Genomic DNA, 27,558 nt, shown 5'->3' on the forward strand with positions numbered 1-27,558 from the left:
AAATATTAGTTATATTTTTTTATTATGTAAAATTTTTAAAAATATTAATTAATTAATATTATATTTTTAATATTTATTTATAATTATTAAATTATAATTTTTAATTATTTTTGAACTAAATTAACTATCACGTTTCTAGTATATTTATTGATAATTGTTAAATTCATGTCTAAATTTACAGTAATGACTTATTAAATTAGATGATTTAGAGAATTTGAAGTTAATTTAATTAAAATACTAACTTTAAAGAGTAATTTAGTGAATCATTGTTGTAGTTGAATTTATTTATTTATTTTAAATGTTAAGGAGTAAATATTTAAGAAACTAAAATAAAATAAAAATTCTAAGAAAGTGTAATGAAATATATTTTCTATTTATATTATATTTTTCAATAAAAAAAGATGTTCTTAATCAACAATGGAGTCGTCGTTGGTGAGGGGCTAGCTCTGAGCCGTCCGGATCCTACAATCGTATATGCCTATAATTTTACGCATATGAAACTGGAATGCCGTTTCTTGAATGACAATAGAGTTGACTGAAGGATTTGCAGGTAGCTGAGCACAAGGCATAGAAATTGCTCTTACATAATGAATCTCAGAAACCTGCTGTAGTGTATCGTAGCAATTCAGTATTCGGGCAAAAGCAAATGGCAAAAGTTTTCTGTGATTTTCGGTTCCTTCTCTTGGTTGCAGCTGGCGTGTTCATCTATATTCAGATGAGGCTTTTCGCAACCCAATCAGAATATGCCGATCGCCTCGCTGCAGCTGTAACTCAATTCCGCTGCTATATTCTATATTTCCATAACTAGTGTGTGGTGGGTCATCAACATGATTGCAAATTCTTGTTCACAGATTGAATCTGAAAACCATTGTACAAGTCAAATGAGATCACTGATTGATCAGATTAGCTTGCAGCAAGGACGAATTGTGGCCCTAGAAGGTTTGTTTTTTCTTATTTAATTGTGGGATATCATCTTACATCGTTACATTTATCTCTGAATGCATGAATATCTTGGCTACTTTAAAATCTTGGCTACAATCCTGAATATTTGTGCTCATTAGTTGATGAGTGGCCCATGGCTGATCTATGAACATTATCTGACAATTCTGGAGGGGAGTCCCTTTTTTTTCTTCCTTAAAAAAATCTTGGATAGTGTAGTTGCTTGGTTGGGATTCCTAAACTTGCTGATGCAGTAGTATTACCCAAAATTTCTTTGAATAGGGTGGGGAGTAAAATGCGGATTGGCAAGAATATTGTGAAGCAAACCATAAGTCGATTTGCTGGGTTCTGAGCTGATGTTGATCAAACTAAACCTCTACTAGTGTTGTTCAAAGTCCGAGGGAGGACATTCAGGGTGGAGTCTAAGGGCCTCCATCTCTTGTGTCTTCCTTGCAGAAATTTGGACACTACCTTAAAGGTTTACTGGATAGCCCACTTGAGATGAAGGTTTATTGGAGGCAAGTATTGTTGCTAGATCAAGTACAATTTGTACAAAGGCCAGGTATCGTACCGTGGCTCATGCCATATGTGAGCTCTTATGGCTGAAACATTTACTTCAAGAGTTGCAATTTTGTAAGGTTGTTCCTATGGAACTAGTGTGTGATAACCAATCAGCCTTGTATCTCTCCTCTAATACGATTGTTCATGAGAAAACAGAACATATTAAGGTTGATTGTCACTTCATGAGGGAAAAAATTCTCCCTGGCATCATTAAAACTTCCTTTGTTTGCTCTTAGGATTATCTTGTAGACAATTCACTAAGTCTTTATGAGGTCCTTGGTAATGTACATTTGTAACAAGTTGGATGCATATGATATATGTGCTACACCTAGAGGGGGAGTGTTGAGATATTATTCTGATTTACTGAAGATTTGTTGTATAGTTTACTTATTTTTGCTGTATAGTTTCTGTAGTAACTTGATCCTAATCCGTAAACTTTAGGGATTGATTTAGACTTGTAAATAAATATAGTATATAAATCATTCAATAGATCTGTGAAAATTATTGTTTCAATATATGGAACCCTTTATGTAAGAATCATAGTGGCTTCAGGTCTTGATTACATCATATTGACAACTCTTTATGACACTTATATGACAATTTATGTAAGATTTTTATAGTGGGTCAGTTCAATACATCATTACTCTTTATGGGTACTTGTCTAAAGACTTGGTATTTTATATTCATGATGATCCATAAGATTTCATGATCAATTCACTTACATAGTCTCAAAGTATTATCTCAAAGCATTTTATGAATAACTTTAAGTAAGATCTCACAATCAAATCATTTATTTGATTTCATACGAAGTTATAGTTACTATTTTAAAGACATTATTATATTTAAATAAATAACTAAATGTGAAATGTATCATATTATTTAAATAAATAATTATGATACAAAAGATATGTTTAAAACATGAAGGTTTCTTGCACATACATAATCAATGTTGACATTGGTTCTTTGGAATGATTCTCAAAATGAAAGTTTCATGCCCAATAGAAGAGTCTATTGAGATGATCCATGATCCCCATAATTTCTATCCTCTGCATGGACAAGTTATCTCACATAATAGTATTTGAAGCTAGGAAGGGTGATTGGATTCTTTATAGAGCAGGTAATGCCTCCTTTTATGGCTAATCTGAATATTGTGATCAGCAGCCTGATCTTAAGATTTGGTATCAATGCCTGGAGATTTTCAGGGAGTGTTTTTGAGGATGCTGTGGTAGTTATTACTTTGGGTTTTTCATTGTAATTTCTATTTCTTGTTTTGGGCCTCTGGCCCCTCTATGTAACAAAACAAAAAAGTTTTCCTTCATTAATAATGTTAATAGTTGGATAGGTGAGCCAAGGCTTGTTAGCAGTTGTCATTTTGTTTTATTTATTTATTTTTCCTACATTGCATATAATATTTTTGTTAAATTAACTTGGGTTGTTGTCTTGGATTCTTTTAGAAGAGAGGAAACGTCGAGATGAAGAATGCAGACAAATGAAATCTCTTGTACAAGATCTTGAAAGTAAGCTATAGCCTGTAATAAGGTCTCTTTTTTGGTGGTTGGGGGTATTCATTTCTCTATCTACATAGCATGTGATTACAGTGGTGTTTGAAAAAGCTTTTATGGAAGTAACTTATGTTCTTCCTATAAACTCTTTTAGTTTATTTCAAAAAGCTCTAGGGTCAAAGTTGCAAGTAAGCTCTCATATGATAAGCTCTTGTTTAATAAGTATTTAATTAAGGTCCTTACCCAAATACATCCTAAATTGATAAGTAGTTGTTTTTGGCATTTCAGCTAGTTAATAGCCTTGGGTTGAGGAGGTGATGCAACGACCAAAATAATAAAAAAGAATCATATTCTTCTTGCATTTGTGGTAAGAACCCTAGCTAGTAATATTGCAGAAATGGAACTTAACCCCAAAAATCCAACAAACTGATATGAAAATTATAAACAGGGAAGTGGATACAACATCTACTGTGAGAGGGACTTGCAATCTACCCCTTCAAACCTTCCCCCTCTAAAGTTAAACTAACTGCCCCATTATTTCCATTATTTCATTGAAAGGGACAGATTCCCTACTTACACTACCAAAGTACCTTGTCATGGGTTTATATCTATCAGTACTCCACACACCCCCCCCCACCCCCCCCCCCCCCCCAAAAAAAAAAAAAAAAAAAAAAACACTCCTTGTTCTGAAAGTGAAGGACCACAGGAAAGTCTTTTAATGACTGAAGGAAATTCCACCATGGTCTTGTTGCTTGAAACATAAGACTTATAGTGAACCCTTGGTGGGGCAGGTAACTTACGGTTGGAATAAGCTTTTTGGGACTTCTTCAGTAGGGTTGATTTGGTGAGCAACTGTATACAAATAAATCAGCTGCATAACAATATGACTATTCATTCTTTACACAACATATGTGGCCATTTGCCGTTGTAGAGTCTCATCATTAAACTCTTCATTTGTATGTTCATGATCAGAAAAACTTTCCATATCTGCAATAAACTGTGGAATGCTGACTGCCTTATGCATCTTATACATCATATGCACTGCACATTGTTAGGTTCTTGTCAATACAAAAATATTTGGTGGTTCATCATGTCAGAATTGTTATGAACAATCTAATAATGAAGTTTTGGTGTATTAGATATTCAGGAATTTACCATTCTATTCTATATATAAACATTTCAGGAAAAGACCTGCAGAGGCTGATCAATAAAGTGCAGGTTGAGATGAAAGTTTGCAGTCTGCTGAGTTTTCTATAACTCTTTCTAGAGTTTATTATGAGATTCTCTGTGCTGAACGTTTTAGGTTCCAGTGGCAGCTGTTGTGATCATGGCATGTAATCGTGCTGATTACCTAGAGAGGACTATTAATTCTGTATTGAAGTATGCATTATATTACAACATATTTTGTTTTCTAATCTCTTATACTTGGTTATCAGCTATTATTTTGTCCAACTGAGTCATGATCTATTTATTTTTTCAGATATCAAAGGCACATTTCTACAAGATATCCTTTATTTGTATCTCAGGTATTTTATATGTTTTGACATCCGGTCTGTGCGTCTGGCTTGCATTGAATGAGTTTTTGTTGACAGTTTCTTGAAAATGCATATAGAACATAAGTATTTAATTGTGGTGCTTTATGTTTATTCAGGATGGATCAAATCCAGATGTTAAAAGTAAGGCTTTGAGCTATGATCAGTTATCATATATGCAGGTATATACTTTATACTTTGAAAATCAGCGCAATATATTTATACACTCTTATTTTCCAAGGCCAATTACCTTTTTGTTTTGCATATTAAGAACATGTGTAAATTGACAGTCTGCCAGAATTCTGAAGATTGTGGTAAATTAGATAATGATTACTGATTTGCTCTTTGATTGAATGTAATGTAACTATATAGTTAGATATTTGTGTGCAAGCCAAGATGCACAATTTCTCAAGTACTCCGTTTCTTCAGTCAAATTGGATAATGGAAAAACAGAAGCGTTCCACTTCCAACATGGGTTATCATATATATTGCATTCATACATAAATTTATTATTATTATGTGTATGTGTAAGAAATTAAAAATCACAACTTTTTTTGTACATATCTTTTACTAAAAAAATAGCATATATTAATTACTCCAAAAAACCCTGATCTTAACCTACAATGTTTGTATATATTGGGGCTTATGGCCAAAGTCAACCCACTAAATATAAGGCTTAAGAAAATCAGGGTTATATTATGTGCTAAATGAGGTGGGTTGTGGGCTATAACCCATATTGATAGGTCTACTTCCAGTGCAACCATTATAGCCTGCATCCTATCTTTTTGACTTTTTGCACGAGCCCTCTAATTTGAAAATACCTTTCTAGCTTCTGAATCTACCTATAAGTGCCTTCCCTTGAGAACATTGGCACATCCAGTTCCTCCATTTGTCTGCTGATTCATCTCAACTTGTCCCTACCAGATTCGCCTCCTTCCACTCCTGTGCAAGTTGAGTGGTGATGAACCTCCCCTTGGTAATGTTTTATAGTAACTTTTTGAAGTGTAATCTCCATCATCACTTCTAATTGCTGAAATCTCTGGTCTTGGGCTTCAAATCGCCATTCCAGGATTTGCATAGACCACTGCTCTGGGCCTCCATCAATCTTTCCAGTGAATCAACCCTCCCTCTTGTGATACCCACAGCTCCTTGATGGAGCTCTGATATAGTTGATAGAAATGGTATCAAGGTCGAAGGGAAAAATAAATTTATTGCCAAGAGTGATTACAATGGGTTGCTGAGTAATTTGAATGACCCAGCTCACTCCCAAGTTCTCCAACGACAATTTGGATATACTTCCACAGTCCTTATCATCCTCTATTTATTCTTCTTGCAACTAGCTAAACTCTGCCTCTCCTTACTGACTTTCTGATAGTTATAGTACAATGAAGGTGGCCCTTAAGGGCTGTGATCCCCCTTACAAGCTGTCCTATATGTTCTCTCATAAACCCTCCTAATAGGAGGTCTGTTCCTATCAATACCTTGTTGTAACTTCCACCTGGTCTTCCCTTGGAGACGACGAAAAGCCTCCTGCAAACTAGAGACTAATTCCTAGCTGTTCTCAAAGTCAGGGAGGTTCTGCCAATTCACCAGTACCTCCTGCAAACCAGAACTGGAAACTCAAACTGCTTCCACGTCTTCAGGTTGGAGCTGTAACTCATAGTCTTCTGTCAACATGGGAGGAAGGGCCTTAGCTTGTTTTTTACGCTCCTATGGCATTGTTGAGCATGAATGTGTGAAAAACAGAGAAAATGCAACTGTCACTTGGCAATTCCAACCTGTATGCAACCAAATCAATCCTATCCAGCACCTCCAAAGGACCATAACACTGCGGACTTATTTTCTGTTTAACTCTCTTGGCCAATGAGAACTTGTAAAGAAAAATATAAGATAAACCAGGTCACCCAGCTGAAATTCAGGAGGCATTCTGTGTTTGTTAGATTTCACCTGCATATGATCTTGGGCCTTCAATCAATGGATTATCCCACAATTCCATAAAAAACTAATCCTGCTGCTGAAGTAGTCTATTTACTTCCTCCACTTTAGAAGGAATGCCAGTCCCCTTTGACAGAATTGGAGGATCTTGGTCGTATAAGGCCTTAAAGGGTGTCATTTTGGTTTCAGCACATTAGTTAGTGTTGAACCAAAACTCTGCTCAACACAAGATTTCAGGTTCTCTGTACTAATAATAATAGTTTGATGCAGCACTTGAATTTTGAACCAGTTCAAACTGAACAGCCAGGAGAATTAATTGCTTACTACAAAATTGCAAGTAAGAATTTTCTTCATTGTTTTCATGTGTCTTGTTTCTCCATATAAAAAGAATATTCATTTGATGCCTTTATTAGGTCATTATAAATGGGCTCTAGATCAACTGTTCTACAAGCATAACTTCAGTCGAGTAATCATCCTTGAAGGTGAAATGGGCTATATATTTTCAACATTATGTATTCTTTCTCTTATATCATTGGTAAAAACATATGCAAGCTGCTAGAACATCTTTATTCAATCTCAGATGACATGGAGATAGCACCTGATTTTTTTGATTATTTTGAAGCTGCTGTGACTCTCCTTGACAAGGATAAGTATGTGTTCAACAAGAGCAGAATGCTCAATTTATATCTTCTAAACTTGTTTTAAGACTACAGGATCTCTGTTTATAATTCATCTATTCTAGGTCCATTATGGCTGTTTCCTCATGGAATGACAATGGACAAAAGCAGTTTGTACATGATCCATGTAAGTTTGTTCAATTCTATGTCTGAATGCCTCATTTCTTTTATATTTATAATACTCGTGGAAAACTGGATTTTAAAATTCTGGCCATGTGGTTTTCATATCACTGTAGGACACATGGATAGATCATCTAGAATTAAATAGCATTGTAGAGTTGAGACAACTCATTCATTTACAATAATTGTAATTTGTTAATATCGATGGGACTAGTTTTTTGTTTGAATGCCTTTTCTTCTCTGGCTCTCCCTTTCCAATTCCCTGTTTCATTGTGCTCCTGGAAACATGTTACATCTATTGGTACTCGTTTGTGCTTCTCATGGATAACTTGTATAGAACTTGTCTATCAAGTCAGGTACTTGTGACATTCATATTTGAAAACTTCAGCACATTCATTTCATGTTTTCCATCAACAGATAATTTTTTAATAGGATTTTTGGTGTTTTTTTTACTTCATACTGCAGAGTGTAATCTCCTTTGATTAGTTTTAGAAGGTTTGGCTGATGACAGCAGGGTAAAGTTGTTTGGCAACTGTACAATAGCCCAGTTTTGTGGGCTTCAAAAAGCATCCCCTAAGAACTAGTAGAAAAAAAGTTAACAACACAACTTTGACTTTTGATGCGGAAAATTGTCTTAAAGCACCAGTAAAAGAATTTCCAAACACAAAATTATAACTTTTGATGCTCAGAATTCCCTTTTGAACCTCTATTTGAATTTCGATATATGGTCTGTTTGAGGACGTCTGTTTGTTAGATGGGCAGAAGGACTTGAGATCACTCTTGCTTTATGTCATTGTTTGTCCAGGCTCATTTGAGTAAATTTTGAAAGTACTTACAAGAAAAGAAAATAAAGTGGTAAAATGAATAGAACTTTCTCATAAGGTAAAATTTACTTATGCACTCTATGTTTTCAGGATGTTAAAATGAAAGAGTTTCTAAAGTCATAGAGGAACATAAGTTAATTTTAACTTATGGGAGAAGTTTGATTCATTTTACTTTCTTATTTCTGTCTCCTATAATTAGTTATCAATATGTTAATCTCAACTGGGCTGAAGTCTTGTTTTCTTCCATTGCTTTGTTTAAGGAGGACACTTAATCCATCCTTCTTTTGATCTTTCTTTCTAAAAAAATTTATTCACACTCATACATAGATGAATATCTACATTTCTAGTCATGATTTATTGTCCATACTATGGAATATATTATTATCGGATCATTTTTCAACACCATCCGATTATAATTGAGCCATAAGCGTATGTAGAAGTTACAAGTAAGAATTACCTTTTATTCATCATTTTAGAGTTGTTCCAAATCTTCCGTCAGTAATGGAAATTAATTGTTTTAGCATTGAAACTTGTTAAGATGTTTCACGTTGGGCTGCTCATAAATGTATAATTTTGTTGGGCCACCTGCAAATATCTAGTCTTGCAAATTTCACATACCAGATCCAGTCCTAGGAGTGAGCAAAAATAGTACACTCGTATATAACTGATAAGGCCGAACCATAGAAGAAGTAATAAAATTAAGTTTTATACCGATGGTTTTAGATAGACATATTTTATTGGCTATTCAGTAAAATTTGGTTGACTGCAGTTGTAAAAATTTGAAATTGTTGGTACCCGAATTCAACTGAGAGAAATATTCACATATGGGCTTATATATATAATTTAAAGCCACCCTGATTCCCATATAAAAAAGGACAGCTTCGTAGTTTAGTCTAAGGTACTTAAGATCAATGTTCAAGGGTATTTGGGTCATAAAAAACAGTTTCCTCTTTTTTGTTTTGATCCAAGCAAATCCCAGTAAACCGAACCTACTTTCCTTAGCTTCCACCACTATCTGCATTCGATTGGTTTATGGTCTTAACTCTATTCCACTTTGATTCCAATGTTTCTTCCATCAAAATTTACTTTTTCAAACTGAACTCAACTTCCTTAGAACCCTAATCTTCACGGTCTCACCTTCCTGTGTTTTCTCTTTGATTGTGTCATAGTTCCTTCAGAAAATCATAATCATTGACTCATGACTTTAACTCCTTCTGAGTGGTGGGCTGGTGTTATACATGCTGGCAAAATGGGCATCACTTAGAGTCGAAAAAATGGGATGACCCGATGGATTGGGCCCAAAAAACCGTTAAATGGGCAGGTTTGAGCTCTAAAAAATAAGGCTCAAAATTACCTTGGGCTATTTTGGTCCGGTCCAAATAAGCCTGGTACCCGATAGGGCTTTAACCGAGTTGGTCCATGCAGGTCCAAGTAGCCCGTATATATATATATTGAGATTAAACCCAGAGTTTTAAAGAATTTGAAAGGGAATATATTTTAGTTTCAAAACTCTAAAATTACAAGTCTAAATTATATACTTTTGCACCGCTACAAAAATAATAAAAAAAAAGAAACCAGCGAATTTTTACAACTTAAAAAGAAAACAAATAAATAGTATAATACAAAAATTAGACATAAAAAATGAGTGGTCTATTAAGTTTTTGCAAAAATAACTTAATATGGTATGTTACAAACACTAAAAATAGCAATAAAAATAATAATTTGTTGTTATAAAAACAGTAAAAAAAATGACGTTACAAAAATAAAAAAATAAAATAATTATTTGAGTTGTCGGGTCAGCCCACAGAAGGTCATAGCCCACATAGGATAAGGCTTGGGCAGTAAAAATATAAGCCCATTTTTACCTTGGGCTAATTAAGCCCGACCCATTTGAGCCCGCTACCAGTATCGGGCCGGGTCAGATCGAGCTGGGCTGCCTGTTTTGACAGCTCTAACATCACTATTGGAGTTTGTCATCAGTGGATATGGTTATGGTTTTAGTTTTCAATAGTGGAACTGGCGAAAACAAAGAAGACGGGTTTTCTAGACATTTTTGTTATAACCCGAATCAACCCACTCGCTTAACCCGAAATTTGCATAACCTGATACCAGATCAACTCGACAATTCATTCAGACAAAATTGGCATACAATTTTATATAATTGGGTTGCAATGATTTTTAATTTTAGCCCGAACCCGTCTGAAACTGTTTGATGTCCAGTCCTGTGCGTGAGAGGGTGTGTTAAGATGTAATTATTTTATGTTGACTATTTTCTTTAACACTATTTTATTTTGAATAGATTGTAATTTTGGATCCTTATAGTTTTGAAAAGGTTTTGATCTCATGAGTTCCAATTTCAGTAATCTTTAGCATTATGGATTTCAAATTGATGTAATTATTAGACCCTGCATAATCTTTTGCTAAGATAAAGGTTGATTATGTGGCTTGTGGCACTGCCAGATACTCCCTCCATGTTAGCAAATAGATAAAGGTTGATTTGGTGGCTTGTAGTACTGCCACATACTCTCTCTATGTTAGCAAATACAGTGCAATACCATCAAAAAAGGGTCATGCCATCTTGCCATCAACAAAGGATGCTGTTTACATAATTTCAAAACTATAATAGGGTGATATTTGTAGGAACCAGCAAAGAGTTTGTTAAGCCCAAAACTAAGGTGAACAAAATAGGTGGAACCATTGATCTAAGGAGACAATCTTAACACCCCTTTCATGCTCAAGACTGAATATCTGATATGTGAAATTTGCGGGATTTGATATTTGCACGGGTGACTCAACAGGACTGGACATCTGTGGGTAGCTCAACTTCAAACTGGATAGGCTCTAATAGTATGTTCAGAAACTTAAGCCTAACTCACTCTCAAAAGTTAGCTCATAGGAGAAGGACTGCTTTATTCCTTATAAGGAGTATTCTGACTCTATTCTTAATCAATGTGGAATATCTTAATAGCATCATTCTAGAAACAATGGAGAACATAAGCGTAAAGCAAGAGGGTGCGAGCAATCTTAAAGAGATGTTTATTTTAAAGTTCAACTACCCCACATCACTAGGGGGCATGGGGACAAGATGTTTGATGAAGAATTTGGTGTGAAGCCATGAAACTACGAAAGGAGAAAAACAATTATTCTTTGGTATTATCACCTTGTAAAGTACGAATGGAAACAAAAAGTTGAGTTTTTATTTTATCATAAAATGGTTGAAAGATAGAAAATAACTCAAAATGGCCTTTCATTAAATAAAGCCAAATAAATTGTGACAAATCATTGATGAAAGTGATAGTATTTTGACCCTAAAATAGAAATGACACAACTAGAACCTTAGACATTTGAATGAACTACAAAAAAGGGAAATGAAGTTCAACTATAGACACAACTAGGAAATGAACTACAAACATGTTTATCTAATTAATACGACTTATAATATAAAGAAGAGACAACTTGAAGAGACTTATCACTAATTGCTTCAAGTTGGCAAGATTGGAAAGATCTAATTGAGCTTGAACTGTGAGTTGAAGGTCCACCACTAAACCATATGAGAGAATTGTTATAGTTGGTACAAACCTTAGAACTCATTCAAAAATCATCCTTCTCAGACTATAGTCCTGCGAAGTAATAAAATTTTTTATAAATGAAATAATGCACGGGTAAGACAATGAATAGAGAATAGATTAAAAGGGGACTTAGGGACATAAAAGGCATTATCAATAGAGATAGAAAGGAAAATAATATACAGTCTCAATACTTTAAGGTCATGTTTGTGAACCATTAGCCATAATGGTAGGGGATTAAGAATCATAAAAGGAATTAGTAAAGAAAAAAAATTATTATTACTAATGTAATCGGTGACTCCAAAATCAAGAACCAAGGAGTCAGAGGAGAATGAGATGTTAGCAGAAAAGTTATCAATTTGCACCATCAATATAGTAGAACTGGAAGTCTTATAGGTTTTACACCACTTCAGAGAGTTATCATACGAAATAGACTGTGTCTAAGGAGCAAGCAACAAGCTAGCAGAGTCAAAAAGGACCTACAAAGTAATGTGAACAACATTAGCCACACAAGGAGGGCAGCCATGAAGTGTATAATAACGATCAATTATGTGACTAGGCTTATGACCATGGTTACACTTAAGATGAGATTTTCTTAGTTTACAAGAATGAGTACATTCACCTTGGTGAGACACCAAAGCAAAGGAGTCCACAAGAGGAGGAGCAACCTCAAAGATGTCTTATTTAGAACACGGAGTAGGGTGGACCAAAATAGTGTCTATAGTAGAAACAGTGAGACATCCTAAGATCTGATTGCAAATATTAGAATAAGTCTCAAGCAAATCATATAAGGCTAGAATTGCTAGTATTGCTCTAGCTCCTTGCCAATTTTGTCAACAGGAGATAAGATTTCGTTAAAATCATGGCAAAGACCAAAGATACAACCTAGGTAGATAGTCATAGAGTCATCAAGAAAGCAATCATCAATAGTTGTCACAAGGTTGTGACAAAACCCATAAGGCCATTAAGTGTTATTGGTATATAGGAACTCAACTTATGCCCATGAGACATGTAATGTCTCGTGGCCATGGGAAATAGGCTAAATAGAGGGATGAAGTGTGGCCTTAAGTATGCATTCAAGTTGGGCATCAATCTTCTTCTAACAAGGATGATCAACTTTAGTAATAGTTTCAACCTTTGTGGTAAGATGCTTATTGTAATTATGTTTGAGAAGCCAAAGACAAATATTAGAAGCCTGTGTAGCATATTTTTTATCATCCAATTGCTTATAAAGAGAGAAGTCGTGACATGATAAAGATGACAAGTTTAGCCTTGGGAGGGGGAGGGGGGGGGGGTGAAAAGCAGCCATGGGCAGTGTGGAAAAGAGAAGAAGGTCGTGAATTGTACAAAAAATGCCAAACATGGGACAAAGGACCAATTATTGAGCAAAGCAACTGTAGATTTGAGGAGAAAACATGGTGGTGACGTTGCTGACATGAACGGCGGATGGAGAAACGATTGAATGTGCCGCTATGCAAGATGACAATGTTGATGGAACAGCACAATGTTGTGTCACTGTGAGGGCGTGTCAAAGCATCAATGAAGGTGGGTTAGTCAGAGTTGGGTTGCATACTGTCTCATTAGACTCTTATTGTCTTGTTGAGAAAGAGAGAAACGAAAAAGCATAGAATGAATCCATGTGTTTAGAATATATAATGGAACTACCATTTATTGTTGAGTCAAGTAAAAGAGGTCTCATATTGTCTAATATTAGTGATTGTGACTAGTATATAAGAGGTGGTGTCTCACAACCTATTGCCTTAAGTTTTGTGGTGACCTAATCCTGAATATGTAGACTCCCTCGATACTCTGACCCAACATTTATAATAATAAGTCATAATAAATTCATGATCTACAGTGTTTTAGAATCATGTAATTATATAGTTACCCTATTTATTTACATTAATCTTAACAATTGGATTTATATAGGTTTTGATACCATCTTAAATTTGAGCTTAGGCGTAAATCAACCGTAAAAGTAAACTTATAAGGCAAGGATTGCCTTGACTTTATAAATTTTACTCTGGCAAAATTTATAGATAATTTGGGATCTCCAAAAATTTCAATGCATATTTATTTGATTTTATCAACCCATCCAGTAATCTTACATACAAAGAAATGAGTTTCTAAACATGAGATCACTCTATTGCTAGGTGTAATGCATTCATAAGGAAATTTTGGTTCCTGAAAATATTAGGATGTTTGGGAAGATCAATGTTACTATTCTGATCAATTTTGTTTCATCTAATCTGCAGATGAACTTTATCGCTCAGATTTCTTTCCTGGACTAGGATGGATGCTGGCTAAATCTACATGGGATGAGCTATCACCAAAATGGCCAAAAGCATATCCTTAATATTTCAGTAATTAATCTTGTTTGTCTGCCATATTCGTTTATTGGACAGTTTCCAAATAAGGCACTCTTGGTAAAAATATTTATCATGAAGGTGTACTAATAACCATTTGGAGCAGTTGGTTAAGCCAATAAATTGTACAAAAGAGTCATGTCAAGTGTTAATCTTTCCTTCACAGTGAATTTTCTAATAGGCTTTCTCACCCTTGTTTAATCTCAGTAAAATGATGTATGTACATAATTTTTTCTTTGACAAAATTTCACTTACTGGGATGACTGGTTGAGATTGAAAGAGAATCACAAAGGACGACAGTTTATCCGACCAGAAGTATGCAGAACATATAATTTTGGCGAGCATGTAAGTTTGCTAAATGTAATTTTGATTGACCTTCTTTACATAGTTATATTCTTTAGAAAGTTTTGAGCTTGTATCTTCTGAACCTTGTAATTTAATGAATATTTATTGGTCCAGTAAAAAATATAATAATTTTGTGCTGCATGATACGCTTCATATTTACTTGCAAAGTTGCACATGCTGAGTGAATACTGAGCTTGTCATATGATATCGATCATATTAAAATCCATTGCCAAATGTCATTTGCCCAGAGTTTTTTTTATGTTTTTTTGGTTTAAAACTCCATTGATGCTATCAACTAAATCATGCTTTTCCTCAAAAACTGAGTTTTATTCTTATACAAATAAAATAGGCATTAATTGTTTTACAGACAGCATACCTCCGTGGGTAATCCACGGTGTAGAATACAATTTTATTGGAGGACATAATATCCTTTCCTTTCTTCATTATTTTTAGTTTTTCGTTTGAACAGATTTATTTTCTCGTAATTTTATCTCCTTTCTTAACTGTTATAATGGCAAGAAGATTATAGCCAGTAAATATTTGGATTAGTCTCCCTATATATTAGCATAATCACCTTGTACTCAGGATGAGGAAAACCATATTCAGTTCTTATTCTCCTTCTTTTAAGGTTTTTTTTCCCAAGTGTTGTTTATCAATTTGCATATTCAATAACTAAACTTCATGATGTTTCCTTCAGGATAAGATTTTATTTTGTTGAATCTTTGCTTCTTTATGGTGTATATCTAGATCTTTTAACAAGAATCAAGCTCTGATATCTATCTGTCTAGCTTCTTAATGGTGTTTAGTCAAAGGTTTCTGGTGGCTTTTCTGCCCATTCTCCTTAGTGTCATTTCTTGTATTTTCTGCTGTTTTATTTTTCTGGGAGAATATTGCATTGTCCTTAGTGTAGCTTATCCTTCCATTCTTTAAAATGATTTAGAGAGAAATAAAAAGATAAAACAGATATCATTGTTTCTCTATTTAGCTGTTTCACTTCTCATTTTCTCTAGAATCCTTGTACATGGGTTTTGTTCATGCATATTTTAAATAGTCTTGAACTTTTGCAGGGTTCTAGTTTGGGACAGTTTTTTAAGCAATATCTAGAGCCAATCAAGCTGAATGAAGTCCAGGTAGCTATACATGTTTTACGAAAAAATAGTCTTAATATGTTTCTTATATTAGAATGATGCTATATTACCTTGGATTGTTGGAAGGTTGATTGGAAGTCAATGGACTTGAGCTATTTACTGGAGGTGAGATGCTGTGTTGTGTTTGTGCTAAATATTCATGTACAAGAATGCTGTAGTAGCATGTGAATTTTGGTGTGCTCTTTTCCAGGATAAATATTCTGTGCACTTTGCAAATATCGTAAAGAAAGCTAAACCTGTCTATGGAGCTGACATGGTTCTAAAGGCATATAACATAGATGGCGATGTGCGCATTAAATATAAAGATCAGTCAGACTTTGAAAACATTGCTCGTCAATTTGGTATATTTCAAGAGTGGAAGGTAATTCAACTATTTTTGTTCTTTACTATGCATTATAATACACAATGGAGAGTCCCAAGTTTCAATGCCTAATATCAATCTACCGTGGAAGAGTATACATTGGACTAGTTTCAGAATGCAACCATCCTAGTCCGAGTCCTGGAAGAAATTTGAAACAAAAAACTATGTTAAAATCTCATGTCTTTATGTATTAGACGGCTGTGAGATCCTTATCAGAAGTCAGGCAATGCTATGGCAGTTAACCATCACAAATGGATCAGTTCATTTATATAAGGAAGCCTTTAAAGTTTTCCATTCGCTTGGTTTGTCAATTTGGTAGAATGGTAAATAGTAAATGCATTGTTCTGAATCAAAGCTTGAACTCACAATTGAGAAACACATTTAAATTGTGTGGCCTGCAGGTGAAAATATTATTGGTTACATACATCTGCACATGCATGTTGATTATATGTAGCCGTACCTAACAGACCCCATCTATTTTCTCATATCACATGAACTTCACCCTTTCTCTTCATGTATAGATCTAATTTTATCCTACATTATTTTGCTGCATTCGTCCATTTCCAGGATGGTGTACCCAGGACAGCCTATAAAGGAGTAGTTGTTTTCAGATATCATACACGGCGTATATTCCTTGTTGGTCCAGAATCTTTGAAGTTACTTCAGATTGAAAATGCTGGATGAGGAAGAAACATATTCTTGTTTTCAGACATCAATGGAAGAGTTGCTGAGTTATTGATATTGAGCCTAAAATGACATGATAATGTGGATACTTCCATTGTCAAATCCACTGCTTAAAACAGGCTATAGTCTGCGCTGTAAGTGTTACAAATGCATACGAAAATGAGAAGGGATAAAATTATGGCCATCATCCCATGTATCTTGTTGAGATTGAAATTGTCTTATGGTGCAGACTTAGTGGGGCCCTAGAAAGGTCATGGGAGTCTCATATTCTTATTCTTCATTCATGTCCTAGTGATGGAAAAGGTCTAATTTTAAGGGTATTGTAGTTTTTCACTTCGAAGTTATTTCATGTGTACTTTGTGATCATTCCTGATCGGAATTCTATGCGGAATTAGTTCTGAAAGAATGGGCGTGTGACTATTTAGGGGGTGAAAATAAGTTGAACTAGGATAGACTTGAAACGGTGTGAGCCTAACATCTTTTCTAAATTTAAGACTTCAACCCATCTTATCTATCCACTTTTAAAGGTTTAATTTAACTTTTTTAAAAATCTGGTATGCATAAAAGTAAGAGTATTTAAAGTTTAATTTGGATATGTAAAAAAAGTTTGATTTGAACAAAAAAAGAAAGTGATTTGATTTGGAACAACTTAAATACAACATTAAATAAGATTTAATTCGTTTCGATTAATAGCATTTTATATTTGATTAGATAATTTAGTTCTATTCGATTGGCGTGAAACCTCAAAAAGCATAGAAACAGAAACATAAAAATCTCGATAGATTCAAATAAACCAAATGTTTTCGACTTATTTGTTATGGCAAGAGCAAAGTCTTAGCTAGACAAATTCCTTCTCTTACTTTTTCATCTTGTGCTATCTCTTCTTCCTTTTACTCTATGATAGTGTAACTGGCTGTGCCAATATTATAACTATTTTTCAGTTGAGTAGCCAAAAAGATCATTAAAAACACTAGAGACAATCTTAGCCGTTGGAGGTAAAGGATGATAGTGTTGCCCGACTTCAGGTAACAGAAGAAAATCATAATGAAGTTTAAATGGATGGTAATGGGGAAAAAAAAGATGAAAATGAAGAGCAAAAGTAAAAAAGAAATGAGAAAGGAGAAGAAAGAAAAAAACTCAAAAGAAAACACCATAAAGAGAAAAAGATCCCGCTTTTAGGCGGAGATAACCCCTTGGGAGAGAGGCTGTTCGTGGCTGGGGATACTCCTTGTTTCTTTGTGCATACAAAAATAAAATTCTGACGAAAGTGAAGAAAAATCAAGTCCAACTTTAAATAAAATATATTTTGTACAATTTCCTACACTTGAGTTAAATTGCACTTTATCGTTTCATATTTTTCTTATTTGTCATGCATTTTTTTATTTGTATCATTATTCTCCCAAAGTTTGAGTTGAATAAGTCATAATTACAATTAAAACGATGATCAATAAATCTAAAATTGTAGTTGAATTAGGTAAAGAAAAAAAACCAGTTCATTTTAACCTAAACTTCAAGTGGGTTATAATTAAAAAAAAAAAAAACATAAAAAAGATATACGTTACGAAATACGAAATTATAAATCAATAAAGATTTATTTCTTTTAAATTCATAGACATGGTTGGCATGTGCTAAACTGGCAAATAAGGCACTTTCCTTCTCTTTATTACATTAAAAGGCATGCTTGTTGTAAAGTAAATAATTAGTGTTTATGATTTGATTGTGCTCTTTATAATTTATTTATTAGATACTAATTTTTATTATTTTACTCGTATGAATTTTAATCTTTCAAATATTGATACTTTAATAATAGAAAACTGTAAGTGCATCACTCTATTTTATCAACAACTAAAAAAAAATGCTAGTATTTTAAAGTTCAAAGTTATTCTATGACCTCTTTATTCTCTTCTCATAATCATTTTTTACATTTTTCTCCTTTCATTTTTTAATTTTATTTTTATTTTTCCACTCAAATTTTCTTGCACCCATTGATAAACAAAATGAAAGGTAAATTAAAATTACGATTATTAATTTATTTATTTGCATCACATTAGTATCTAAAAAATTGTGGGTAAGTATGTTTTAGGCTTTGAATGCAAATATAGGGATTTAGCGTTGTAGATATAGCCAATCTTATTTATCGAAGACAAATACCTAATTAATCAAGATTATTAAAAAATAGTTAAATATCATAAATTTATACTCTATTCCAAAAATACTCATAGTATTAATTGATATCTATATAAATAAAAAGTGAGTAACTTGTTAACACAAAATTCACAATAAATAAAGATATAAAAAGAATCTAAAAATTAATGTATTTAAAAATAGTATTTATTTCTTATATTTTAGAAGAAAAAATATTAATAATTATTTTATATACAGAATTGAACTGTATTATAAAAATGATAATGGGCACAACGATAATATTTGTCCCCATGGTGTATTTTCAAGAAGAATAGTCATTAACGTCCATACTTGAATACATAACTTGAATTTTAGTTTAATGAAATATATTTTTCATTTAACTTGATGTGTCTTTTTTTTACAATTAATAAACTAAAAATATTAATATAATACTAAAATTAGCTAGAAAATAACATTAAATAAAAATGCAACATCAATTCGTTTAAAAATCTAAATTAATTTTTTAACCATCAAATTAATTCTTTTTAATAATTTAGCAGTTTAAAAATAATTTGATTCGAACTTCCTAACTCAAATATAACAGGGTCTTGGTGTTATTTTGGGTGGGAAGTTGTTTTGTGGGGACAACGGCAATGGTGCGTACTGCCACTGCACAGCAATGGAATGAGGCAAGGCAGTGGTTCATAACATCGGATCCAATCCCATGTACAGGCTTCTTCCTACTGGCACTATGCTTAAGACAGGTTTGCTGTAGTTGGCGAATAAGGACATGGCTTCATCTACTTCCCATATATATAATAGGTAGAGCTAGACTCCATGAGTGGCCTGTAGGAGAAAGAGTGGAAGGATTCTAGCCAAGACAGGAAAGCAAGCTGGTTGAATCCCTGGCAATGGGTGAAATAAGATTCTTTTTATGTGAACAAAAAAAATTGATTATGAAATCTTATTATAAATAATTAAAATTAAAACATGTAAATTATATAAATTTTTAAAAAATCGTGTAATTTTTTTAAGTAAAATTTTCTCCTCTCACTCCTGTAAAAAAGTTTTTCCTGTTAAATATAACATTTTTTTTTATCTTAATGGTCAATCTTTTTTTTTCTCACATCAAAAAAACTTTCCAACATATTATATATATATATATATTGAGATCATGCGTTAAAAATATTCACTTACACTTTTTTAGTTAATTTACTTGATAAATAACATTAAACTAACAAGATCAATCTTATATTCTATAAAAAAATTATTAAGTGATATTAGTGTATAAATTTATATAAATCATAAGTTATATATAGAGAGGGGGAGGGGGGGAAGGGAAGAGGGAGAGAACATACCACAAGTGAGAATACAAGACCACGAAAACTAAACTTAGATAGTGCATACATGATCTAATATTAACTCATATTCTATGTTATTCATCAACATACTACTCGAGTAGATAGTGACAACGATTATCATGTATAATTGTTACTACAATGATTGTTGTAGCTATCCCCAAATCTTGAAACCAAACACTAGTCATCTTTGTCATGTATTCCATCAATAAAGCAGGTCAATAAACAATTTCGACTTCGAATAGCAGGGTAACTAAGCAGCATATCAAGTCCCACAAATTAACCAGAAAAGTGAACGTTTTTTACAGAAACAGTGTTTCTTTTTTTCTCAATCTCAACCCACGGAAAAGAGAGATTAATAGAAAAGGAAAAATTAAAAGAGAAAAAACTTTCAAACAAAGCCGTAGATTGAAAATAATTAGAAGGTACTGTCAAAACTTTCAATTTATCGTATCCTTAAGTCAGTTATGCCTGGCAGCGTCAACCTGTTTTGCTCCGACAGAGAAGAACTCAATGATCACTTCCAGTGGCATGCCCTTGGTTTCTGGAACTTTCAAAAAGACAAACACCCAAGCTATGAAGCACACGACTGCATAAATACCAAAAACACCAGCGAGGCCTACAGAATTAAGCATAACGGGGAGTGTGTAGGTGACAATGATATCACAGATCCAAAAGGTAAGAGCACATATGGCGATACAGAGACCACGAACTCGAGTGGGGAAGATCTCTGCACAAAGTATATTCGGAATCGGCCCAAATCCCATGACAAAGAAACAGAAATAGACAATAACACTAATGGTTGAGATTGATGCGTTTGCTGTGCTGCCCAAATCTACAAGACTCCCCAGGACTAATATGAGAAGAGATATTATCAAGACCGGGATTGTACTGAGCAGCAAAGTTCTGCAGGAAGGAAAAAACAGAGCATATCACTAAGAAGTACTGCAAATGGAAGAAGACAAACAAGAACTCGGGAAATACACTAGGAATCACATTACTGGGTACGGATAGCACAAAACAAAGAACAAATAGTTCAGCAAATATAAAGTGCATATGGTTCACACGCATTTACCTAGTCATGAATCTTCGGATGCCTCTCAAATTATACAGAAAACAATGTCAAAAATCTCTCATGAATGAGATTGTCAGTCTATAAAAACCCCACATTACGCTTTGATAACAGCAAGAATCACTAAACTAAAGCAACCGAACACAAGAATAACTATTTATGGATCAAGATAGCCATAGAAAAGATATTTCATCAAACAACTCCTAGACAAAAGTGAAATAAGTAAAAAATTGTACCTTATACATGACATGAGAAAGTAAAAAAAAATGGATTGAAAAGAAAGCAGCACGAGAACAAGCAAAAATCCCATGAACATCTCATACAGACTTGATACAGCAAATAGTAAAAGGTCAAATCCACCTTATCATAAATATGCGCCCTAAACTGAAAGATTCTGGAAAAGCAAATAAAGAGGAAAAAATGTAATAGAAATCATACTTTCATAAGAAAAACCCCCACCAACTACATCCACCTCATGAAACATATTTCTTATTATTTGAGTAAGAAGTAGATATAAAATGGTATGGGGGAGAAGAATACCTTCTGCCAGAAATATCCATGAGTCTCATTGCAACAGCTATACAAGGAAGCATCAACAAGGTTGTCACAGCACTTATAAGAAATGATGAAGAAGTAGAACCAAGGCCCAGGTTTGAAAGAAGATAACCAACACCTGCCTGCTCAAGAATTTGAGGTGTATAGTAGAGGACCCCATTTATACCAGAGAACTGCATCCAATGCAGAGTTAAATGAGAGTCCATCATAACTTTTCACCAGTAGAAGAGCCATGCATTATTGGTTAATGAATATTTATTGACTTAATCAGCCACTTGAGTGAGTTAATTGTTCCTAAGCCGGATACACTTTTATCAATAATTCTGTTTTTGCAATTTTTTCTTTTATAATAGAACACCACAAGCCTGTGACACTCTATGGTGCTTCCACCTTCTAGTAGATAAGTTTCAAATAAAAAAAGCACATATTATTTAAAAAAACAAGGCTTGGTTTAATTTACAAATTGGCCCAGCCTTGGTGTTAACACATATTTTCTGCATTACCAATAACAAAACCCACAAAGTAGAAGTTATTCAAGAACATCAATGCAAATGATTCTTGTTAACTTCTTATAAAATAGAAATGTTACTGATTACATATAATAGTAAGACTTTTTTGTGGTAATGAACAAAGATCTTCAATCTCATTGGTATTTACTTTTCTACACCATCAAAAACAGGAAATTCAATCAGGATTCAATAACAATCTAGTATGCCCAGATAATTTTTTATACAATTTCATAAAAGTTGGATTTAATATCATATACCATTAATTCATATAGATATACATGTTTGATCTCTTTGAAGGAAGTTATTAAAATGATATATTGATCAATAATATTTCTGAGGATTTGGTTTTGATCGAACTCAACAACACTATATGATCCATGTAGTTGACTTCATCTAATGGGACAAGGCCTAGTTGTTCTTGTTGTATTATAAAGGAACTGTCTATTTAGTCACATTCCTACAATGCTATCAACTAAACATAATAGTAGGAATAATCTAGTGTAGTGAACAAAAAAACAATTTCATCTAAATTGGGATTCACAATTTCATTCTGGATATTGATGTGCATAATTGTTTCATAAAAATATCAAGTAAATTTTTTTCACTTACCAAAAAGGATTCAAGATATTTTTCAAATCCAACGAAAGTTGGCTTGAATCCCTTCCACACACTACTAATTTTACATTTGAAAAAAGACTTGTTTAAGCTGTTGGGTGAAAGCACATGAATGATTTTATATTTAACAGCAACTAAAACAATTTCACCCCATTAACTTTTCAAATACCATGCATCACAAATTTATTTTTATTTTTTCTCAAAATTCACTTCTCTATAAACCAATAGTTGAAAAAGTAATTATCTTCAAAATTTCACAGCAAGCCTAAATAAACTCATTTGCTGAAACTCAGATAAACTGCATGGATGCTATGGAAAATCGAGAAGAGACTGTTTGAGATGAATTGCATGAACTAGATACAAACCACTATCGCCTAATTTTGCTACTAATCTAGGTCAGTTACTTTATAGTACAGTACAACTAATACAATCCCTAGCTCAATTAGACTTCTAACAAAGCACTGAAGCACAACACGGCAACAGATGGGAACAAGGGGAAGAAAAAAGCAGATGTTTAAAAAATCATTACCTGCTGCAGGATTTGAATTCCCACCCCTACAACCAATGCATGTTTCACCCCAGGTTCAAAAAGATCACTCCAACTTGGCCCTTTTGCAGCTGTCTCGGATGGATGAATCATAGCTGGTCCAACTGGCTGTTCATGCATAAGTTCTTTGTTATAAAGAGCTGGCTGACTCACCAGAGCAGCAGCCTGTACAACCTCACCATCTGTTGGCATTTCTCCACCAGGAAGTGAAACCACCGACCCACGCATAGACCCAGGACCACCCTCTTGGTGTAAATATATTCTCTTGAAACCACCTTCCTTCTTTCCATCTAGGCCTTCCCTTTCAGACCATTTCCATGCTAGCTGCCAACCACCACCAATCCCAGTACTACCAGCAGGTTCTCCCGCATTTCCATGCAAAAGACTACCTTGTCTCATGCTTGAAAGGCTACTATGGGCAGGAGGTATGTCCTTATCCAGACTTGTTGTTTGACGTGAGATCAATGGACTCTGCAAATTGTCATCAGAATCACCAGCAGCAGCATCAGATACATAATCATCACCCTCTCTGGCAAGGCTTTCTTCATCCCAATCTTCATTCCTAGGCTGATTTCCCCCAACACTAAACATGCTTCCAAAGTGTGGAAAAAGGGTGCTTCGCATGCTTCCTGTTTCTGGGAGCTTCTCATGGACACTACCAAAGAGTGTCACTAGAGGGTCCACTAGACCACTCGGATTTACCAAGCTTCCTTTCCGTGATACAAGGCCAACAGAACTTTGTCCAGCGACAGGTCTAGCAACCCAAGACTGACCTTGTTCTGGCCCATACAACTTGATCTGATCTCTTTCTTTAGATGGATCCTCTTCATCAGCAAGTTCATTGGCTGGACCAATTATGTACTCTTCTATGGCTGTGTCACCCCCAACTCCAAGACCCTCAACCAGTAAAGCCATCTCACCTGTCCATTCCCAAGGACAATCATCATCAAAATTATGCATATACATAGTAATTATTGCAGTAGACTAAAAACAACCAATTTAAAGTTTCTGGGAATGTCAAAAGCCAAAAGAAATCAAAATCAACTACATGCATCTGTATGAGAATAAAAAAAATAAAAAGATGATTCCCTCTTTAAGAATGCATTAAATATTTGAAATCACATTGTTATTTTTGTATAAAGCATAATACCGTTGGATCATTTAAAAAAATTGCTCTTTTAAGTAAAATTACAAAGAAGGCAATGAGGTTATTGGAAACAGTTGGTTATATATATTAAAATAATAAATTGTTAGGGATAAAATGTGAAAACAAAAGTTAGTTAAAAAAAAAAAACTGTTAGCTTTTAAACATAAGTTTCAAAATTTTGCTCACAATCAAAAAGTGATTTCCTTTGTTGAAATTATAATAAAAGAAATTTTAATCTAATGCAAACATGCTCTTACACGAAAAATTCATTCACTGATAGATCACACTGTGATAACAATCTATCGTCCAGTGTCATTTTTGTTATCCATCAGAACTGAACAGTAAAACAAATTTACCAACTGGAACGGGTTAGGCTCATAAAATACAAATATAATCACCCATAAGTGAATAACTGACTATCCAGCACATCCTGACCAGCTAAGATCTAATATGAACATCCAAAGTAGTGAAGCATAAAAAAATGAAGGAAAAGCAAGTAAATTGTGACAAAGAAACACGTGACTAACCAGAAACATCTTCCCTTCCACGAAGGCGCTGCAAAACCTTCTTGGCCTCAAGCATACGGCCTTTACTAACAAGCCATCTTGGAGACTCGGGCAAGAAAAATAGTGCGAGTGCAAAATAAATAACAGAGGGGATTGACAGAACACCCAACATAAGTCTCCAGCTTGGAGCCTTCATTAGTGACATCCCAAACACCATACAGTAGGAGAAAAACATTCCAGCAGAACCAGTAAACTGTGGAAGTGTGTTGAGTAATCCCCTAATCTCGGGAGGAGCTGTCTCAGATATGTAAAGAGGTACCAAGGTAACTGCCAAACCAATTCCCAAACCATCTAAAAGTCTAGCAAAGAGGAGGATATAAACATTTGGAGACCAAAGCATCACAATAGAACTAACAAAATAAAGGACAGAGGAGATAATCAACATTGGACGCCTGCCTAGCAAGTCTGATAGGGACCCGGAGCAAGTAGTAACCACGGTGGCTCCAATAAGTGACATAGCCACAATTAGACCTTCAATTGTGGGTTCACTCTCTAATTGAAACTCCCTCTTAATGTACAAGATAGATCCTGCATGCAAACACACCGATAACCGCAGTTGAATTATCAGGTTATTAGCTAGATCAACCAATTTTAATTAATCGCTACATGGAAGAAACAAATTAATAAATCAAATCCTAAAAAAAAAAAAGAGTAAAATAACGGAAACAGACCTGCAATAGTCGCATTATCCCATCCTTGCAGTAAGTTACCGATGGCAGCAGCAACAGCCACAAGAACAGCTCCACTCATTGTTCAGTTACTCTCGAAATCAATCAGCCTGAAAAAGCAAATAAGGTCGCCGCATATTATTATTTTAATAGATAGATCAGCTTAACCACTGTAATACCAAAATCAGGACCCCTAACCCTAAGCATAAGTGTAATAAATTGATGAGGCAGGTCAGACAGGACAGGATGGATCACAGATCCATAATTCCATTTTCATACCTAGTTAAATGACCTTGGCTTGGATGGTGTGTTTCAAGTATCACAGATGGAGAAAGGGACATGGGTCACTCGTTGCAACATGTAGAGGTGAGCTCCTTCCTTCTTTCTTTCCTTTTTGTTTTTTTTTTCTTAAAATATAAAAAACTAGTACTATAGGGCAGTACTAAGACAATGAAAGGCGTATAGAAAACAGCACAGGTAGCGATCCTATTCGTCGGATCTAAAAGTAAAGCAGGTAATGTAATGAAATTGAGCCCCCTGTTTTTTTTGCAACAGAGACTCGCTAGTGGACACCTGTCTTTGTTGCTCTCTCACTGCTCTGCACGTCACCCCCTCCCCGATCGGAATCAGTTAGGCGTCAAGGAATCATCATTCAGACGACTCACTTTACGTTTCAATGCCGTTTTCATAAAATTAGTAAAAAATATATCAAAAAAATTCATTTGTTTTTCCATGCTTTTATCCAACGATCGATCATGAAAAGTAAATAACCATTGCGTGTTGGGCTGGGCGCTGCAATAATATCCTATGGAACTATAATTTTAAAGGAGAGAGAACATTTTCATACTATTTTTCATTCTATGATTGGACATAAACGCATGGAATTTAGGTTTAAATAATTAAAAATAAAAATTATAAAATCAATACTTTATTTTAATAAAAAAAAAGTTTATTTAAACTTAACTAGAGATCTAATGACAACAAAATCGATAAAATGAAATGAGACCAAGAAAAATCAATGTATGATATTTGTATTATGATTTATTATGCCCATTTATGTCTTTCTTAATTTTCCCATATTCTTCAATCTTTCAATTTTTTATATTTAATATTTATGATTATTTTTAACGTAAATAACACCAGTGCAATAATTTTAATAAATTCAAAAATACTATTTTGCAAATACAAAAATTATAAACATATATATTAATCTGAAATAGATAAAATTGTACGTATATGTATAAAATAGAAAAAAAAAACATTATTTTACTTATTTACAAAATTTATTAATTTTAATCTTAGTATCTTCAGTTTTAATTAAAAAATTTGAAAAAGTTTTAATAAAAAATATATAATCAATTTTTTTATACATTTCAATAATATTTATATTAGTGCCCGTGCATGCATATGAGATGCATTTTTATTTAATTTGTTTGACGGAATTATAAAAGTTGTAATGAAATAACTAAAGATAACCTAATGTTTGAGTGTCAAATGTTAATTAAGCAAATAATTTAAAGTTAAAATTTTCTAACCATTAATATTTAAAAGTGGCAATTGTTATTGTTTTTTACACATAATTATGATGTGTAAACACGTCTATATTTGAAATGAATGATGAAAAAAAATTTGTTTTTTGTTTTAATTAAGGTTTCTGTTAATACAATAAATAGTTTTTTCTGAAAAATAATTTTATTTAAAACAAAAACATCTACAACAAATCGAGACTAAATTTCAACTCAAATATAAAAATTTATTAAAGGAGAATTAAATATGTACCATGCAAGTGAACGATGTATTGAATTAACTTAAATTTGATCAAAGAATTAATTTCTGA

At 33.7% G+C, this 27,558-nt stretch overlaps 2 protein-coding genes across 8 annotated transcripts; one reads left to right on the forward strand and one right to left on the reverse strand.

Annotated features, from left to right (window-relative positions):
* The first annotated feature begins 404 nt into the window (after positions 1–404).
* On the forward strand, positions 405–16,959 carry LOC113866010 (alpha-1,3-mannosyl-glycoprotein 2-beta-N-acetylglucosaminyltransferase). 4 transcript variants are annotated; one of them, XM_027500884.1, is made up of 18 exons: positions 411–766; positions 852–939; positions 1,222–1,457; positions 2,955–3,017; positions 4,186–4,220; positions 4,306–4,382; positions 4,483–4,528; positions 4,654–4,716; positions 6,740–6,806; positions 6,883–6,951; positions 7,050–7,119; positions 7,212–7,273; positions 13,912–14,002; positions 14,274–14,367; positions 15,435–15,497; positions 15,582–15,620; positions 15,706–15,876; positions 16,444–16,901. In XM_027500884.1, exons 4-18 carry the CDS (start codon positions 2,990–2,992, stop codon positions 16,558–16,560), a joined length of 1,092 nt encoding a protein of 363 aa, XP_027356685.1. In that variant the 5' UTR covers positions 411–766; positions 852–939; positions 1,222–1,457; positions 2,955–2,989; the 3' UTR covers positions 16,561–16,901. The 4 variants fall into 4 exon arrangements, with proteins under 4 accessions (XP_027356681.1, XP_027356685.1, XP_027356683.1 ...); XM_027500881.1 differs by lacking the exon at positions 1,222–1,457 and having other exon boundaries at positions 418–550; positions 693–766; positions 16,444–16,879; XM_027500880.1 differs by lacking the exon at positions 1,222–1,457 and having other exon boundaries at positions 405–766; positions 16,444–16,959.
* A 3,022-nt stretch (positions 16,960–19,981) lies between these two features.
* On the reverse strand, positions 19,982–26,579 carry LOC113866005 (monosaccharide-sensing protein 2). 4 transcript variants are annotated; one of them, XM_027500866.1, is made up of 6 exons: positions 26,001–26,579; positions 25,725–25,831; positions 25,015–25,581; positions 23,323–24,260; positions 21,655–21,842; positions 19,982–20,948 (listed from the first exon to the last, which is right to left on the reverse strand). In XM_027500866.1, the coding sequence occupies exons 2-6, from the start codon at positions 25,801–25,803 to the stop codon at positions 20,504–20,506; spliced, it is 2,217 nt and encodes a 738-aa protein (XP_027356667.1). In that variant the 5' UTR covers positions 25,804–25,831; positions 26,001–26,579; the 3' UTR covers positions 19,982–20,503. The 4 variants fall into 4 exon arrangements, with proteins under 4 accessions (XP_027356667.1, XP_027356668.1, XP_027356669.1 ...); XM_027500867.1 differs by having other exon boundaries at positions 26,295–26,334; XM_027500868.1 differs by lacking the exon at positions 26,001–26,579 and adding an exon at positions 25,920–25,977.
* Between the last annotated feature and the right edge of the window lie 979 nt (positions 26,580–27,558).

This window comes from Abrus precatorius, unplaced genomic scaffold, assembly GCF_003935025.1.
Source record: "Abrus precatorius isolate BTA unplaced genomic scaffold, Abrus_2018 Scaffold4, whole genome shotgun sequence".
Classification (NCBI taxonomy): Eukaryota; Viridiplantae; Streptophyta; class Magnoliopsida; order Fabales; family Fabaceae; genus Abrus; species Abrus precatorius.

What these genes read in the sequence shown, in the direction of transcription:
- LOC113866010 (XM_027500880.1), top strand. Translation starts at nt 647, where the DNA reads ATGGCAAAAGTTTTCTGTGATTTTCGGTTCCTTCTCTTGGTTGCAGCT. An exon ending in TGCTTACTACAAAATTGCAA is followed by an intron (nt 6,807 to 6,882) that starts GTAAGAATTTTC and finishes TGCCTTTATTAG; the next exon opens with GTCATTATAAATGGGCTCTA. An exon ending in CATATAATTTTGGCGAGCAT is followed by an intron (nt 14,368 to 15,434) that starts GTAAGTTTGCTA and finishes GAACTTTTGCAG; the next exon opens with GGTTCTAGTTTGGGACAGTT.
- LOC113866005 (XM_027500866.1), bottom strand. Translation starts at nt 25,803, where the DNA reads ATGAGTGGAGCTGTTCTTGTGGCTGTTGCTGCTGCCATCGGTAACTTA. An exon ending in GGATAATGCGACTATTGCAG is followed by an intron (nt 25,582 to 25,724) that starts GTCTGTTTCCGT and finishes GTTTGCATGCAG; the next exon opens with GATCTATCTTGTACATTAAG. An exon ending in ATGGATATTTCTGGCAGAAG is followed by an intron (nt 20,949 to 21,654) that starts GTATTCTTCTCC and finishes TCCTTCCTGCAG; the next exon opens with AACTTTGCTGCTCAGTACAA.